This window comes from Podarcis gaigeae (assembly GCF_964106915.1).
Source record: "Podarcis gaigeae genome assembly, chromosome: 3".
NCBI classification, from domain to species: Eukaryota; Metazoa; Chordata; class Lepidosauria; order Squamata; family Lacertidae; genus Podarcis; species Podarcis gaigeae.
This window is the reverse complement of record NC_139680.1, coordinates 103444443-103463297: the sequence shown is the minus strand read 5'-3', so window position 1 is coordinate 103463297 and position 18855 is coordinate 103444443. Positions and strand designations below refer to the sequence as shown.

General features: G+C 46.1%; 1 protein-coding gene across 1 annotated transcript in view; it reads left to right on the top strand.

Moving 5' to 3' along the window:
• The window catches only part of LOC310841718 (cullin-9-like), a gene marked incomplete at its 5' end in the record, with an annotated part of 53466 nt that overhangs the window by 14226 nt on the left and 20385 nt on the right, over positions 1-18855 (top strand). The window contains 15 exon segments of the mRNA XM_083732934.1: positions 4475-4613; positions 5824-6014; positions 6517-6892; positions 7106-7298; positions 8482-8689; positions 9838-10031; positions 11212-11420; positions 13190-13427; positions 14440-14545; positions 15795-16022; positions 16387-16477; positions 16563-16734; positions 17060-17165; positions 17810-17905; positions 18562-18737. Coding sequence (XP_083589060.1) covers positions 4475-4613; positions 5824-6014; positions 6517-6892; positions 7106-7298; positions 8482-8689; positions 9838-10031; positions 11212-11420; positions 13190-13427; positions 14440-14545; positions 15795-16022; positions 16387-16477; positions 16563-16734; positions 17060-17165; positions 17810-17905; positions 18562-18737 — 2723 coding nt within the window.

Below are 18855 nucleotides of genomic sequence, written 5' to 3'. Positions count from 1 at the left end.
TGCATCTTTCATTGGTTTAATCATGGATTTTTTTGGGGGGGTGTACTACCTTAGAAGGAAGATTTTTGATTTGTTTTATGTTCATTTTCTCTTCATGGCAGGATGGCTGCATATCAGAAACTTCAGGCCAACTGTTTTGCAGCCCCCTACCTGTGTGAAAAGGGATGCGGATGGCGCTGTGGGTTAAACCACAGAGCCGAGGACTTGCCGATCAGAAGGTCGGCGGTTCGAATCCCCGCGACAGGGTGAGCTCCCATTGCTCAGTCCCTGCTCCTGCCAACCTAGCAGTTCGAAAGCACGTCAAAGTGCAAGTAGATAAATAGGTACCGCTCTGGCGGGAAGGTAAACGGGGTTTCCGTGTGTTGCTCTGGTTCGCCATGTTTGTGTGTCTGACCAAATTACCTTTTTCATGTGCCTGGCTATCTATCTCTGAAGTTATAGTTAAATATTGTTCACCCTTTCCCTGATTTCAGTAGTATAGCTTCTTATTATCCTCATTGTTTGTTCAGTCTAGCCTATGTCCTCAGATGGCCTTTAGGAATGATTTCTTGTCTGGTTAATGTATACTGGTTTAAATTCCAGCTTATGGCTGGAATACGCATAGTGTAGGGTTGAAGCCACTTACCCTGCAAGACTGAAATACTAAATCATATTCATGAAGCCAGTTTCAGGATGCTTCATCCTCTCGGATTTAGCCATCTGAGCTTCAGGGGCTTGGATCATAATTTCAGAAACTAGTATGAGTAGCACTGGGGATTTTTCCAGCCCTGAGACCACTTTAAAAGAAAGAGAGAGAAGGGGAGAGAGAGAGAGAGAGAGAGAGAGAGAGAGAGAGAGAGAGAGAGAACAAAAGCTTAGGCTAGGTAAAGGGTTATGTATTACATACTTAAGAGCCTTAGTAACCATGAAATCACCTGATGAAGATATCTGAATATCATCTACTTTACACTTAATTAGTGAGGGTGCATGAAATTCCTAGCATTGACCACAGGAATAAACAATTATAAATCTTCCAAAGTTGGATACAAATGACAGCAAGGGGAGTAGTATAAGAAACTGTTGTTCAGTCTGATAGCCAGTGAGTTAAATGTACCCATTAGCTGTCTTAACTTTTCCTAAGTTTTATTATTAAAGGAGTTGAAAAACAGCCAGGGGGAGAGCTTTTTTGCTCATAGCGCAATATAGAAGAAATGTGAAGGTTCTTGTTTAAAATGTAGCAAGTGATGAATAGATGGAGAGAGATTTATTCTGTAACTGCCTTCTAGAAATTGAAAATATGTTTACATTATAGGGATATGGTGGAGGTAAGCTGGAGTACGGAGCCAAGGAAATAATTCTTTCAGTAGCAGTTTGCTTTGCAGCGTGAACTTTGCCAAGGCCAGAAAATAATGATGTTGCAATAATATTGGATAGTTTGAACAAGTATTCATTAAAGAGTTTATTCACAGACACAGAAATTGCAGATACTGCCTCAGTGTTGAATATCCACAGGGAGAATGAGAGCTGAAATTACACCCTCCACTCTTAAGATCATCTAGAGTAGTGGGAAAGATTTAGAACTGAGTTTTGCTCATGTTTGAGGATGTTTTCCCTATAAGGCAGCATTTCTCAACCTGGTGCCCTCCAAGAATGCCATTTAGAGATTCTCATCTGTAGAGAGTGCTAGTGAACTGCAGTGGAAAGAAACTTGAAATTCAGAGGAACTTTCAACACAGTTCTGAATTTTTCCTAAAAATCCTATGTTTGTCACAACTTCTTCTTCCCATTTATTTATTACCACTATTCACCCTAAGGTCCCAAGGTGTGCCACAGCATTAAAACACAACAAGAAAAATAGTTCAAAGCAATTTATATTCATGAAGGTAAAGGTAAAGTTAAGTCCTGTCACGGACAGTTAAGTCCAGTCCCCGGACAGTTAAGTCCAGTTACGGACAACTCTGGGGTTGTGGCGCTCATCTCACTTTACTGACTGAGGGAGCCGACATTTGTCCGCAGACAGTTTTTCCGGGTCATGTGTCCAGCATGACTAAGCCGCTTCTGGCGAAACCAGAGCAGCGCACAGAAATGGCATTTACCTTCCCACCGGAACTGTACTTATTTATCTACTTGCACTTTGACGTGCTTTTGAACTGCTAGGTTGGCAGGAGCAGGGACCGAGCAACGGGAGCTCACCCTCTTGCGGGGATTCGAACCGCCGACCTCCTGATCGGCAAGCCCTAGGCTCTGTGGTTTAGACCACAGCGCCACCTGCAACCCTCATGAAGATAAGGTGGGTCCTAAAAATATACACCTTAAGTGTCAAAAGCCATGGCAAAGAGGTACATCACCAGCATCCTCCAGAAGCTGTATAATGTAGGTGGAGAGGGTGTCCCACAGCTTAGGGGGCACCCAAGAGGCTCTGTAAGGAACGAGACAGTGCTGCTGATATTTGAGGCCTGAATCTACTATATATGGCAGATTCAGGCCTCAGATATCTGCAACACTGCCTCTAACCCTGGAACAATGCCGATACCTCTTGCACAGTTGTTTTGATGGTGACTGGAATAAAAATTATAGAGCTGTTTGCTTGTATAATAGTCTACGTTTAGGTATAACCCAAGGATACTCTGTCCTTCACCCAAACACTGGATACTTTCTGATTTTGAAGTTTCGTGTTATTTTATTAGATAATACACCCACACACCAGCCGCATCCAGGCTGATGTGAAATCTGAAATGTTGCTGATATATTCATAAGAATTAAGACCCCAAGATTAAGAATCTCATGCTCTACCAACTGAGCTAAAGGTGTTTCTGACTGGATGCATGTGCATTATAGGGAAAAGGAGGTTGGGGAGTAGAAGGGGTGTTGGCCAGGGAATTCCATGTACAGAATACTGTATGTGGGCGGCAAGGATACAGCAGAGGACTGAATTGTCCACATGGTGTTCCTTCAGTTATGTTGCTCATTATTTTGCTACAGAAGCAAGATGATACATTCCGTATTAACTCAACATGTCTGGTGAGAAAGTTTGCCAGATGATATGCAAAACAAGCCACCGCTTTTAGCAGAAGATCATGGGCTAAGCATCTAGGCAATTTAGGCTGTAGCAGCTGAGAGGCCTGGTATTTGTGAGATGCTAAGGTCACAGCTTGAATGAAGAAGGAGTTGGCTGTAGCTGGCAGTTGCCCACGACTTTTGGATCTAAGGCAAGCTTGTTGAGCTTTGGTCTTCAGCTGATCTTAATCACTATACTGTGCTTGGTGCTTCAAAGACTTTTTTCTTCATATGTTTCATATGTTTGTATCTTCAGTCCAGTTGTGATAGTTGCCTCCTCTCCTCCCCAATATATTTCTGCAGTATTATTCTGCAAATAATTCTTCAAGGGGTAGCTCCCCTCTTTATGTTTGAGTCACTTCTTCTCCCCATCCTCTCTTTCCTGGACTTTAATGTGCAAGGAGGGTGTCGGGAGAGGGAGTTGGCATTAGTTTTGAATCATGTACCTCAAGCACAAGGTTAAGGAGCCTGCTCTTGAGTCTCCCTTTCAGCCTCCATGCCCTCAATGTACACTTTCTGGAGGTGCCTGTGGGAAATAGAATGCTGGACTTGATGGGCCTTTGATCTGCCTTGCAGATTCTGTTAAGCTTAGCTCCACTACAGTGGTACCTCAGGTTACATACGCTTCAGGTTACAGACTCTGCTAACCCAGAAATATTACCGCAGGTTAAGAACTTTGCTTCAGGATGAGAACAGAAATCGTGCTCCGGTGGCACGGCAGCAGCAGGGGGCCCCATTAGTTAAAGTGGTGCTTCAGGTTAAGAACAGTTTCAGGTTAAGAACAGACCTCCGGAACAAATTTAAGTACTTAGCCCGAGGTACCACTGTACTAGGTTTTTTGCAGGACTAGGGGGAAGCAACCCTCACTCCTGCCCTAGTTAAGCAGACAAGAGCTTAATTAAATAAGGAAGGCGTTCTACCACCTAAACAATGAAATTCCTGGAACGTTTGACTGCAGAGAATTGTCTGGCCAGTTGACAGTATTTGACCAGCCAGTTAACTGGTGTGCCAGCCATAGAACGTTATTAAATTAATTCTGCCAAATGAAATTATATACAATGAAAAAAAGGGCCACAACTTGATCCCTATAACATGATCAAGGATTGTGTTGACATTACTACGAAATACAATACGATACGATATCTTTATTGTCATTGTCCCATGCAGGACAATGAAATTGAAAAACTACATAAAACTACTACAAAACTACACAAAACTTTCAAAAACCCCTAAATAATAATAATAATAATAATAATAATAAATAACAATAACAACAACAACAAGAAGTACCCCCTGTTCCCTACATCTTTAAACTTGCTGCATAATGTATGCACCTATGCCAGCTTTTTTGTTCTGCATCCCAGAGCTCCCATTACGCAGCGCAGAAGATTTGGGCCGGAAGCTGGTTCTAACCCTGAAGTTCTGTTCATCCTCACAGGTTTTGTGGCAGTCCACGGGCCGCACCTACTGGGTGCACTGGCATATGATAGAGATTACAGGCTCCGGGGAGCAGCCTGAAGAGGAGGCTGCGCAAGAAAAGGTCTCCAATATAACAGAGAACCTGCAGCTACACACAGGTGAGGTTAGATGCACTGTGTGCATTTGTAAACATATATGCATTATTATGGGTGTCACCTTTATTGCTTGTTTTGCTTTCTTTCTACTTTTTAGATATATTCCTTTTAGTAATGATCACTAGAGAGGAAGAATTCTGTTGCATGCTTTGCTTTCTTATGTCTGGCCACAAAAATGATTTATCACGGAATAATTCAGAATATTTTCTTGACTAAATTTACATATCTCCTCCTCTTCCAGGAGCGCTACAGTTTTGTTTTCCTGTCTAGCTTAGCAGACATCCCTTGTCTCTCCTCTGCCCTGTCCTGTAGCCATTTGTGAGGTTTTTTCTTCAGGTTGTTCTTTTTCTTGCCCTTCTGTCTCCAATTGTCTCTCTGTCTCTCTAAGACTTTTTCTTTCCTCCTTCCCTCCTGCTCCCCCCCCCCACACTTTTCACGGTAAGAACCCAATCAACCATTCCTTGTTGCACATTTTAAAGATGACATTAGCATGGATAACCTTAAAGTCAGGTTTCCCCAGCTGTGTCACAACACGTAGTCCATTAGCCATCAAGGTAAGAATTGTTGGGCAGAGCTATAACATTTAACCAAGCTTGGCATCTGGGTAGTACCTTATGACAATTCCTGCTTGCACATTTGTATAAAACTGAATAGCAACACTGGCTGCTATACCTGATAAGTTTGGATGAAAATCTCCAGTCTATTACTTCTCCACCTTTCTTTATGTAACTGTGGCCTGGTCAATGGAAACAACAGATCACTTTGTAAAGCTATTCCTCCAAAGTATCATTGACACTTCTTGCATACAGAAAACTTGCACACCTGGTTCTAGGCTACTGTGTGTTCTGTCACGCTAGGTTTTTATTCATATGGAGAAGAAAGAAAGAAGCATTCATATATGTGACCCATCTTGCGTGGTCTGAAGGGATGCAGCACAGAAATACTTTTATTGTGTGATCCACATTGCATGTAGACTCACCATATACTTAAACCTCCCTTTCCTCTCTTTAGCTTTACGTCTGCTATTGCCCTTTTCACCATCAACTCTCTTCATCCACTGCGGTACCTTATTCCCTGCCTTGGGAACAACATTGGATGGAGCTGTGGGCACAAGTGGTAGCCAAGTCGCTTGTTTAACTTACGAAATGGGCCTGAGTTTTCATGTATATCAGGAGAGGGCCTAGGAGAGTTTGTTTTCTTTCTCTGCATACAGTTACTAAGACCTTCTACTGCAAGCCACTCGGAGGACTGTACTCTCTACCATACCTGACGGATCGGATGAATGAGAACTCTGGGACGCTGAGCCGCGCTGAATGGTGGGAGCTCCTCTTCTTCATTAAGAAGCTAGAACAGCAGGAGCAGCAGGAAGTGGTCCAGTTGATCCAGCAAAATCACGAAGAGGTGGTAAGCGGAATGAATCAGGCATGAGAAGAAAGAGGAGAAGCATGCAATGCTCCTGGGAGGAGGACACTGGAACATCCCCTTCCTACTTACCAGATCATTGTATCAAAAGTGTGGCCTGCCAGCCCACAAGCTATGTCCTTCTGCGGCTGGGTCTCTTGGAGGGGTAGCCCTGGTCCTTCTGCTTTCTGTGGCTTTGGCTGGACTTGAGAAGCACAGTATTTACATGGGAGTTGGCGTACAGTCATACCTAGGGTTACAGATGCTTCAGGTTGTGTTTTTTCATGTTACGGACCGCTGAAACCCGGAACGGGTTACTTCCAGGTTTCGGTGGTCGTCCATGCACAGAAGCGCTAAATCGCGCTTTGCACATGCACAGAAGTGCCGAATCGCAACCCGCGCGTGTGCAGACACACGGCTGCGGGTTGTGAATGTGCATCCCACATGGATAACATTCACAACCTGAGCATCCACTGTACTTGTAACTGTCTCTTTTTATTTCAAGGTGTCGGAGCTAGATGAAGAGGGCCTGATCCAGCTGTCTGTGTCAGTAGAGTTGGCTAAGAAGGTGCTGCAGCTCCTGAGCAAGTACTGCCAGGGCTGCACCTGCAGTGACCTGCATAGCTCTCACGTCTATCTCAAGTATTCCTTCAGCAAAGGAGGGACAGAGCAGAACTGCCAAAATGCGGACGTTACGCCCCTGGATTGTGGCAGCCTTTCTGAAGGCATGGCGTCCAAAAAGCCAAAGAAGGAGTCGCTCTCGGCTGAAGTGCCTTCTCCAGCTCCATCGGCGGCAGAGAAGACTGACACACAGCTGATTAACGAGCTCCTCAAAGTGGAAGGCCTTTCATTTCCGGACACGTTGGATGAAAAAGCCAAGAGTAAGTGTGCCAGACAGCATCCCCACCTCCGTTCATTTGGGGTGAAGTAACTGAGGGGGGCAGTTTGGGTTTTTTTTTTTAATCCCAGAGAGACTGGTTGTGGGCTGAGGGAAGCTAGAATGGAAAGTAAAGGGGCATCATGGTGTTTCTAGACAAGAGAGCGTTTGAAACGGAGTGGTGGCTTGTACTGATTGGTGTTTTGATCCTGGTCAGCTTTCTGCAGTTTAAAGGTGACAGGGAAGAGGAACTCACTGGAGAAGCTAGCAGATGTTGTGGATATAATCCAGAAATCTAGTTCTGAGGTTGCGCTGCAGATGGCTGGACTCAGATTCATTACCAAGATCTTGGAGGATGAACCTGGTCAAGAGAGACAAGTCATCAAAGTGGACAGTGGCCCTTCAGTCAGGTCAGTTCCTTTCCCACCCCAGGCAATAGCAGCAGGAGGGCCACTCTCAGTTCCACTGCTTTGCAGGAGAAGGTGCCTCAGGGGGGAAATATGAACAGGATGTTAGCTGACTGATCTTCCGTAAAATCGGGTTGTTTTTTTGTTGTTTTTGTTTTGATAAGTAGATTATGGGTTATTTCTCCTTGGGGCTGATTCACATGTTAAATGGGTGAGCCTTGGGCACACACATCCTCCATCCCTTCTCTTCTCCCTTCATGTACACTGATTCTTTCTCGACTTCATGGTTTATAGCAGACCAGTGTGCTATTCCATCTGAGCCCACTGCATTTTGTTTTTTAAATAATTTTTTTATTAAATTCTCTGTTTTACAATTTAAAATACTCATTTCACCTCAAGATATCGTTGATTGCCCTTCTTCTCTTTCCATGGTTCATTTTACATATCATAAATCCCTGCATATTTTATAAAAACTATATCATTCAGTATTCCATTATTGCATCCGTCAAAACTTATTTGCACTGCTGAATTTATCTTAATGTTGCCATCGTTTTCAGCTGTGCACAATTAATTTCCCACATATTCAATAAATGTTTTCCAATCTCCTTTAAACGTATTTTCTTCTTGTTCTCTTATTTTACATGTTAAGTCTGCAAGATGTGCATATTCTGTCATCTTAAGTTGCCATTCTTCTTCGGTTGGGACCTCGCTCGTTTTCCATTTTGGGGCTAACAATTGCGGGGCGGGGGGGGGGGGAAGAGACACAGTGCATTTTGAGTATACAACACTTTGCCCAGCTTCGATATAACAGCAAGCAATGGTTTGTTGCACACCAAGAAATCAGTAAGGCAGGGAGAGGGGTGGGAGCATGACACATGCGTAACACTAAACCATGGTTTCACATGATGTATGTTCTTTAAAGAAGAAAAACAACAAGAGCATGTTTTAGTTATCCCAGGCCTTAGATAATGCGGCTTATAAATCCGAATAAAGTGCAAAATGAATTGGGTGTCCTGTTCCAAAGCAAGCTTAGTTTTTTATATGTGCGTTCTTCTGAATTTGGGACAGCTCTTTCCCTGGACTCCAGCTTCTCCTCGGGAGAGACTCGTGTCAGAGCGTAGGCTGGCCCAACTGTGAGTGTCCAGACACCTGTAGGGTATAACAGGGGCCCTCTTGTTGTCCCCAGAGAGAAAATGGTGAAGATGCTGGTGGAGCTGCTGAGCAACCAAGTGAAGGAGAAGCTGCTGGTGGTGATGGCACTGCGCCTGCTTTATGTGTTCATGGCAAAGTACGATTGGAGAGTTCTCTTTGCCACGGAAGGCGGGGTGCGTGCCGTGTTGGGCTGCATGCAGGAATATCCCGCATCAGCATTGGTCCAGCAGGCTGGCTTAGCAGTAAGTGGAATGGCGGGGGGGGGGGGGTGGTGTTGCCTGATGGGGTATGGAATTGGGGGAATAATTTGCTTATTATTCTATAAGCAAATGGAATGAGGGATTGGCATGATGGATTTAAAAAAACCCACGTATTTCCCGTGTAGCAATAGCTTTAGTCTATAGCAGCAATTTTGAATTATGGTGTTGGAGGAGACTCTTGAGAGTCCCATGGACTGCAAGAAGATCAAATCTCTTCATTCTTAAGGAAATTAGCCCTGAGTGCTCACTGGAAGGACAGATCCTGAAACTGAGGCTCCAATACTTTGGCCACCTCATGAGAAGAGAAGTCTCCCTAGAAAAGACCCTGATGTTGGGAAAGATTGAGGGCACTAGGAGAAGGGGACGAGAGAGGATGAGATGGTTGGACAGTGTTCTCGAAGCTACAAGCATGAGTCTGACCAAACTGTGGGAGGCAGTGGAAGACAGGAGTGCCTGGCGTGCTCTGGTCCAGGGGGTCATGAAGAGTCGGACACGACTAAACAACAACATAGCAGCAAAAGCAGCCAGCAGTTTTGTGGCACCTTAGAAGCCTAACATGAGAGCTTATGCCATAGTTTTTTTTGCTTTTGTTTGCCTTTTTAAGGTACTGTCAGACACTTGAAAAATGTATTAGCCTCTTCCTCATGTTCAGAGCAATGGACTCTGAATAGTGGATACCTGATAATAATTAATAATAGGATAACTAATGTGCTTTTGGGAGTTAACGGCGCACAATAAATTGCATGGATACCGCACCTGCTTCAGAAAAGGTGGATTTTTACACAGATACCACTTTTGCCTAGAAGTTTACATGTATTCCATCATATTTGATGAATGCACAGGTCTATTTCATCTGTTTGTAGAAAGTTTAGCTTGTGTGAACAGGCGGGCCAGGAAGAAACAAAAGCATATCCTCTAGCATGTGGCAAATGGGTCAGGGAAGCGTATTGACCTGTGGCAAGAGAATGCCAAGCAAGGTTTTGTAGAATTGTTCAGGAGTCGTTGCATTTGTGAGAATGGGCCACCATTCAAAAAACTGAATTACAATGGAAGGGATGGGGGTTGCTCTTGTTGGGAAGGGCTTTTAACGTTTGCAATCTTGATTCCGTTCCTGCTTTTTGCCCTTCTAGGCCCTGAAAGTCCTGGTGGGTGCTGGGAATTGTGAGCTTCTGGGCAGCAGTGGGAAGGCTAACCCTCTGAACCACTCAGATGCCCAGATGATGCGGGAGATCTTTGCTAGCATTGGTTCTGCTTCTGGCAAGGATTCGGATAACTTGCTCTGTGTCATCTGTACAGCTATTGAGAAGATGTTGAGCACACCTGGGTAAGCTGAAAAGGGATCCTTGGCAAGATACTGATAGGTTAACCGGTTAAACTTAATCGAAGCTAAGGATAGTCCAGTGTGTGGAGATAATATTCAGAGTCCCCTTGATCAGTAGCAGCTGGTGGGGCAGAAGGCAGGGAGACCAGCAGCAGATGAGCCAATCAGAGCCACCCTCACCTTGGTTGGCTGTTACGTAAGATGGCAGGAGGTAAGGCTGGCTGAGGTTGCTGCCCTTGTTTCTATAGAGCAGAGTTTCCCAGACTTGGGTCTCCAGCTGCTTTTGGATTACAGTTCCCATCATCCCTGACCACCAGTCCTGCTAGCTAGGGATGATGGGAGCTGTAGTCCAAAAACAGCTGGAAACTCTGCTATAGAGCTTGTGGAGTGAAGGAATTCTTTTGGAGGAATCAGATTAGTATGCCATGTTCTTAATATATGGTTGACATACGTCTGTAATTTCGCCAGAATTCAGCCGTCGGTAATAGTGTCTGTGCGCAAAACACTGAAATGTCTGGGAAAATCAGGACGTATCTCAATGTCCTTTCCTCCATTTTGCACTCAGCTTGTTGTTGCTGTTAATTTATTTGTATACCACCCTTCATCATTGGCGGAGGAAGGAGGTACAGTGGGAGCGAGCCGCCCCGGGTGTCACCACTGAGGGGGGGTGACAAAATGCTGGGCGGCACTCACCGCAGGGCCTGCAGCACGCCCGCAGGCTCCACGCTGCCTCAAATGGTCCGCCCACCCCCTCCCCCTCAGCTGTCGAGTGGGAGGAGGCAGGCAGACTCCTTGGCCCAGTGGAGCATCCTGCCCTGGCTGGCCCCACCCCTGGGCGCAGAGCATGTGCACCGCCCCGGGTACCCAGTCGGCTTGCTCCTCCACTGCCCTTCATCTACAGATCTCATGGTGGTTCACAGCATGAAAGCACCATATAAAAGCCAAAAAAGATATAGTAAAAATAAGAAAAACAAAGCAATAACCTCCCCTCGCACAACACATTTAAAGGGACATTGGATGTCGATCGACCAGTCTGACAGATGCCTTATTTGCTGTTGTCTGAATTACTAGCTTCTCTGGAGCCGATAGTTGCTGCTCTTGTATAGTCCTGTTTATATAGTCTCGTAAGGTAATGCCAATTGGGGCCAGGCAGTCACCCTCTGCTTGTTTCTCCTTTCCCCAGGGCTTCATCAGCAGTGCAGAATGGACTGTTGGTGCTGAACATGCTGATCAACCATCACAAGGGCCTGGCGGAGCAGCTCGGAAACTCTGACCTCCACGCCATCCTGCAGAGCTGCTGCCGAGCTGGCCAGAGCTCCAACGAGATCCTGGCTCGGATAGTGCTGAAGAGTCTGGCTGAACATAAGTTGCCGCTGAGCCAGGAGAATGCAGGTACGCATGGCACTAGACCTGCAGTTTCTGATCCTTAGTCCCCCTCTGCAATTTAAGTATCAAAGTGCACAAGTGCAGAAGGCTTAGTTTCACTGAATGATGCGGGACAGAAATCTTCCCAGTGCTTTATTTTTCCACGAGGAAGAATCCATTTCTAAAAATGCGTCGTTTCATAAAATTTGTTAGTAACGATATATGAATGCCAATACAATATTAGACAAGCTTGGCTCAAAGTTGTAATTAGTTTTTTTCTCTCTCCAACTGATCGTCACTATGAAGTGTCTGAGGAAGTAGATAGGGAAGAATTCAATGTCACATTGAGACAATTGTGCTATGTCAGCTTGCCAGACGGAACAATCCACCATCTCTCATGCCTCATGTGCTGTTCTGGGGGATCTCACACACATCCCGAGCCAATTCAGGGGCTGCACAGTGGAAGGAATGGAGGGGAAAACACCGTAATGCAAGCACAGGGCTTCTACTGAGCAGGGGCCCATAGGCAGGGTAAACAACAAATGCATATAGGCCAATGTCTATATGTCGGTAATAATCAGAGCAGAACTATTGAAATCAGTGGACTTGGGTTGCTAATTTCCATGTGCCTCATGTGTGTTTGACTAACATTTAATACCATTCAGTAATCCCAAACCAAAAGTTACAGAAAGTGATCAATTCATCAGTGACTGGCTGCGCAGGTTGATTCATAATCAAAGCCAACATTCTTACTTCATCTCAGCCGGCAGCTGAAAGCAAAACCAATGCTGTGATTAATTCTCGTTTCGTTTTCAACCAACACACAGTGCCAGTATCTCATATTTCTTTTATGGAGCCAGGGAAGTTGTTTATGTATAGACTCATTTTTTTTGGGGGGGGGAACCTTATCAAAAGAGGAAACTGGTTCAAGTAATTCTGAATAAGATCTGTCTCCCTCTAATAATGGTAGTGCAGTTGTCACTCTGGGGGCCTCCCCCCCCCAGCTGCTGATAACACTGGACGGGATTCACCTAATGAGCCCCATCAGTGAAAGCTCTTCAGAAGGATTTATGCTTGCTCAACTGGGCTTCCCTGTGCCCCAAGTTGGCTTGGGGGAGGACCGCAAGACCAGTGTATGGCGAGGTAGGAGGGATCACTCGCCAGCAAGCTGAGATGCTTGCAGAGAGTGTGATACTGAATTCCACCCAGTGTGTATCCTCACAGCACAGACCATTAACCTTTTACATTGAACCATATATAAAGCCCTTTATACATTTTTACAATATAAACTTTTGCCTCGGAGGTGATTGCTCCATAAGCCTTTTGGAACAACCTAAGAGCAGAGGCTACTTTTTAGTTTTGTTAATAATTTTTTTTCCCTGAAAACCCCTACATCACTGACTTCATTTCCATCAAACACTGCCTTGTGCTACTAGAAAGTATATGCATGGAATGCCTGGTCTCCTTTGCCTGCACATTCAGCAAGGTCTTCTGTACTTAACCTAGGAGAAGCTTGGTCAAGTGCGTTTTGCTCGCTTACCCTTCTAGAGCCCAGTGTACTGGTGCCTTTCATCCATAACCCTCCTTTCCACTGTGAACTGCTGGTGTTACGACTCTTTTTCCTCTCTCTAGGAGAGTGAAAGACGTGAGGCTTAAAACCATTCCTCATGTGGCTTTTCTAATTGTACTCAACAAGGCATGATCACCAACTAAGATTCTTCCTCGACTCATTTCAGGAGAGTGCCATTTTAACTCACAGGGATCCTGTCCTCATCTCTCCTTTTCTCCCTCCCCAGAGTCTGAGACCTCCTTTGAGCTGAAGGACATGGATGTCCCCACCCTGCTGAAAAACCTCCAGGAGACCAACTTCTCCAAGGAGGTGGTGCTAGCCCTGGAACGCTGCCTTTGTGATGAGGGTGTCTGCCCCGAGGGCAATGGCACCGAGCTTTTGCCAGACCGTGAGCACTTCTCGATGTTGATGAAAACCCTTGAACAGCTGGGAGCTGAGAAGACTGTGCAGATGGGCATGCTGAGGTGAGCTGGAAAAGATGAAAGCGTGGCTGTGCCTGGTGGGGGGACTTGTGCATGTCATTGTCATAGGGTGGAGAGGGATGCTTCAGAAGAGTGTAAAGGCAAATTGGATGCAGGGAGACCAATGTCCCTTGAGTAAAGGTAAAGGGACCCCTGACCATTAGGTCCAGTCGTGGCCGACTCTAGGGTTGCAGCGCTCATCTTGCTTTATTGGCCGAGGGAGCCGGTGTACAGCTTCTGGGTCATGGCGAACCAGAGCAGCACATGGAAACGCCGTTTACCTTCCCGCCAGAGCGGTACCTATTTATCTACTTGCACTTTGACGTGCTTTCGAACTGCTAGGTTGGCAAGAGCAGGGGCCGAGCAACAGGAGCTCACCCCGTCGCGGGGATTCGAACCGCCGACCTTCTGATCGGCAAGTCCTAGGCTCTGTGGTTTAACCCACAGCGCTACCTGCGTCCCTGTCGGACTTGGGGAGTTGTTGTCTAAGTGGGCATCATGTATGCAGGGCCTACGTTTATAGATTTTCATCTTTTGGTAGATGTGGAAACCCGTGGAACTTCTTAAAACCTGGAATGCGGGGATTAGGACCCCACGAGTGGGCAGGTTCTCCAGCAGAGACAATGTAGGGAAGCTGTAGTCCTTCAGACTGCATGTGGAGGAACTAAGCAGAGGTTACTGGTGTTGAGAGGTGGCTTTTATGATCAGAATCATGAGGGAGAAAGCTTAGTGGGTTGCTGTGGCTGTTGCCAATCAGTTTTGGGGTATTCTCAAGGCAATCAAGTGCTATTACGGGGGTGGCATTTCTTGTAGGAGTTGTAGTGAGCTTGACTTGTGGAGGAGTCTCCGTTCCCGAGCATCTTAAAAGCAAAGGGAAGAGAAGATTTGTCCTGCTTTAGAAAGAGAGATATTATTAGAATGGACTCTTGAGCTGCAGGGGCAGCCTATTGCACTTGGGTCCAAGTCAAGGCAGAACTTGCTGTTTTCCCTCTTAACTGTTTTCTGTTTGTTGCAGAATTTTGAATAAGTTTTTGGACAGTACCCAAGAGGATGCACTGCCCTGGCATGAGTGCATTGAGCCCTGTCTGTCCTCTCTGAGCGCCAACAGCAATGACCGGGAGGTGAGGGACTCAAATTGGTATATAGCTTGAAATACTGAAAGCAAGAGGGGCTGGTGCGGTGGAAGTCATTTGAAGATCGTCCAGGATGAAGAATAATATTGAGCATCTGTATTGCATACCGAGTTGCAAATCCCTAACCAAATGTAGTTGATGAAAAGCAATTTTTTTGTCCTGCTAGAACCTCACATTTCAAATTTAGAAGTGTGTTGGCGAAACTCATGGCTTCAACTCTGCAGCCAGGGCAGCTGAGTCACCTGGGACTGGCAAACGTGCATATGGATAAATAAACCAATCTAGTTGCACGTCAATTGTCAATCATTATTTCAGTCCATCCTTTTAAACAGTTGCTCTCCAGGTCACTTTAAGCAACCATATGGGGGATCTTTACAAAAAGCTGGGCTTCCTTTGCCTTTCTTTGCTAGACATGTGTGGTCGGAATGGACTTAAAATAATAAATATCTGTTTTGTTGCTTGAAACCTCTCTGAGTTTGTGTGTAAGTAAGGCAGCTAGACTGTCAACTTCCCCTGGCAAATTCAAGGACTATAAAAACTTAGCTAAATGAAAGCGAGTAGCTGATTTGGTGGGGCTAACCCAAAAGACCAGACATGCCTGTTGAACAAAAATACAAGGAAACCCCCACAAGGAAGGTCCTAGAGCAGGAATGAGGAACCTGTGACCTCCCAAGGACTACAACTCCAGTCATGCTGGCTTGGGGCTGATGGGAGTCCAACAACATCTGGAGAAGGCTACAAGCTCTCCATCCCTTTTCTAGGGAGCTTAGAATCCATTCTTGTAATCACCTTGCACCTCCCTTCCTGAAGCAGGAAACAATGCTCAAGGTGAGTCTTAGTGTGCTTCTGTGTGGTCTTGCACACAGATCAAAGTCTGTCCATAGATTGAATAGGACTAACTGGGGCGCCGTCTTCCTTCATTAAACTGAGAGCCAGAGTTTACAGAATTGGAACTGTGCCAGAGTGCAGCAGAGCCAGAAAGCCACAAGCATGTAGATGCATTTGAAGCTGTCCATTGACTTCTGGTCTGACAGCGTTTTCCCAAAGGGGGACATTTGGAGAAGAAGCCTTAGCCCACCTGGGGAATATATCAGGAGACAGCTTAAAGAAGGGAATGGAGATGCAGAGGATGGCTGTGGCTTCTCCAGAGCTGTCCAGAACATTCTTGAAGAAGCTTGGTTGCAGAACCCAGCCCTGTGCTCCACCAACTTGCCATTGCTGTCTTCCTCGTCTGTAGGTTGTGCAGGAGTTCATTCGCTTTCTGCATCGCCTGGCCACCACAAACAAAGACTGTGCCGTGGTGATGAGTCGCGTGGGCACAAAGGAGGCGCTCACCAAAGCGATGGACAGGTACAACTCCAATCTGCTGCTAGTGACGGAGCTGCGCGACCTGGTGACCGACTGCGAGAAATACGCCAGCCTTTATAAGAAGATGACCACCAGCATCCTGGCTGGCTGCATCCAGGTGACTGAGACCAGGGTGGGGTAATGAGGCTTGGGGTGGCTGGCCAGGTAACAGGAGGGAGGGCATGGAGTGTCAGCAACCTGACCAGTTATGTCTGGTAAAACAGAGGAGGTCAGCCTGAGATTAGTGGTCCTCTTTTGAAGCTCTGGGGCTCTGTTCTCTTATTCATCCCCCATAATACATTTGACTTGCTGCAGATGGTGGAGCTCCCCTAAAAAGATGCTTGGTGAATTTCAAGGCTCTCTTCAGCAGTTTGGGCTACTGAAATTGAAGGGATCAGAAACCCAGATACTTTCTTCTGATCATGTCTTGAGCTCTACTAAGAATGCCTCTGTTTGTTCCTCTGCCCCCCTTGCTCCGACAGATGGTTCTGGGTCAGATAGAGGAGCACAGGAGGAGCCACCAGCCTATCAACATCCCTTTCTTTGACGTGTTTCTGCGCAACCTTTGCCAGGGTGAGCGACTCATTTGGGCAAGGAAGCAAGTGGCGGCTGCATCGGTGTGAAGCCTGATCCAATTCAATTTTGCTTTTTGGTCTAGGTTCCAATGTGGAGGTGAAGGAAGACAAGTGTTGGGAGAGGGTGGAAGTCTCCTCAAACCCCCACCGAGCCAGCAAGCTGACAGATAGGAACCCAAAGACATACTGGGAATCCAATGGCAGCACTGGCTCCCACTACATCAATGTCTACATGCATCGTGGAGTGGTGGTCAGGTGAGTCCTGGTGGGGTTCACTGAGGAATCTCTTTGCACAAGTTGGGTTGGGGGATTTCCTAGGCAGCAGAGTAAGGGTGGGCTTGAGTGCGTTGGTGCAGTTGGCACCTCTAAGGTTTTAGGGAGAAGCTCACCTGGCTGCTTGGTTTTCTTTACGAGTGATTCTTGGGGAACAGAGGTGAAAACTCTGGATATTTTTCATGCCAGGAATATTGTGAAATGCTTCTGGCTTTTCAGGGCAGATGACCCCACCAGCTTTGTGAAGGGTGCTGGGATTCTTCCAGGGGTTTAGCTTAAAGCTTGTTTCTTTTCTCTCCTGGTGTAGGCAGATGACTCTGTTAGTGGCCAGTGAGGACTCCAGCTACATGCCAGCCCGGATCGTGGTCATGGGAGGAGAGAACTCTTCCAACATCACTACCGAGCTCATTACTGTGAGTGCTGCAATCTTTCTGTAAATCTGTACTGCTCTGGCCATGAACTTCAGGTCAGAAGGGCTCACATTTGAAAGTTATTTCACCATATTGCTGCAAACTGGGCCCAAATTATCAATATTTGACATGTATCTGTGTTGAATTGCCTGACGCTGGAGTGATTTCCTATTGGAGATTTCCTATTTCTACTGGACCTGCCTCTTGCCTACCTGCCTTTCCTTATTTCCTAGTGGCTATTCTACCCTTCTTCCCATCCCCAGCTATTTTTAAGGGTATATTAGAAATTACATCAATGAGCAGTGAAAGATTTAGCTTGCCTTATTGATAATGCAGAAAAATGAACGAGGTTTTCTCCATCGCAGAAGACTTAACATCTATTGAGAGGATAGTCTCTTTAAATTTCTCTTCCCATTTCTGTCCTATGGAGCAGCTTCCTGATCTCCCTAAAAGCTGCCTATGTACCTTTACTGTGGTGTGAATTGTTTGGTTTTACATTCTCTACAGATGTAGTGAGAAGGGCTCTGGTTCATTACATCAATGGGGGGAACACAGAGAAGACTGGTGTTCACAGGGGCAGGGGGGTGGATTGTTAACTGCATTAGCACTTCTAGCTCAAGGTGAGACTCTGGCTCTTTTCCTTACAGCTGAATGTCCTGCCATCAGCCAGCAGGGTGGTTCTTCTGGAGAACATGGCCCGCTTCTGGCCCATCATACAAATCAAAATCAAGCGTTGTCAGCAGGTAGGGATGTACAGTGGAACGGAGAGGAGCTTTGATATAAGATATCCTGCACAATTAGTTTCCGCACATTACTAGGGCATTTATTTTGAATTCCCAAGCTTGCCCATCCGCACACCTTCTCCCAAAATAGCATTAGTGTTTCTGGAGTATTGCTTTTTCCAAGCATTTGAAGGATTGTGATCCGTACCTGAGAAAATGCAGCGCTTCTCAAGGAGGAATAGATTTGTCGTTGCCGTCATGACATTGCGGAATGTTGTTAATGCGAGTGCAGAGGGTATAGATTGTGAGATGACAAGTGACAAATAAACAGCTTAACGCTTTGTAGCTTGGTTACATTCTGATAGTTTTTCATGGATGCTGCATTGTTTTTTGGAACTTTTTTGGTTCGCACAAACATTTTGCAGCTCCTTTACAGATCATTTCATACGCAGAAGAGCATGGCTATCTTTCAAAAGACAAAGAGCAGCTACTACATAAAAACACAGTACTCTTCTGTGTTAAGTGGGTGGAATATGGCTTTCTTGTTGTTATACCATAACTTGGAGAAATATGTGCATGAGTGTGGGTTGAGCAAATTTTGATCATATGGAAATAGCGAGTTGCTTCTTTATACATAACACACATTGCCTTATTGGAGAAGTCCATGTCGTTCTCAGGGGGGCATTGACACTCGCGTGCGTGGCATCGAGGTGCTGGGCCCCAAGCCCACCTTCTGGCCCATCTTCAAGGAGCAGCTGTGCCGGCGCACGTACCTCTTCTACACCACCAAGGCGCACACCTGGTGCCAGGAAATCTCGGAAGACCGGATGCAGCTGCTGCAGCTCTTCAACAGGTCTTGCCCTTTCCCTGGGGCCGCAGGTGGGGAGGGGCAGGGTTGTCCTGCGGGGCAGGGAGGGGTCTCCCTCTTGCGCTGGGAGGGGCTCCACATTCCCAGCCCTTCCCACGCTTAC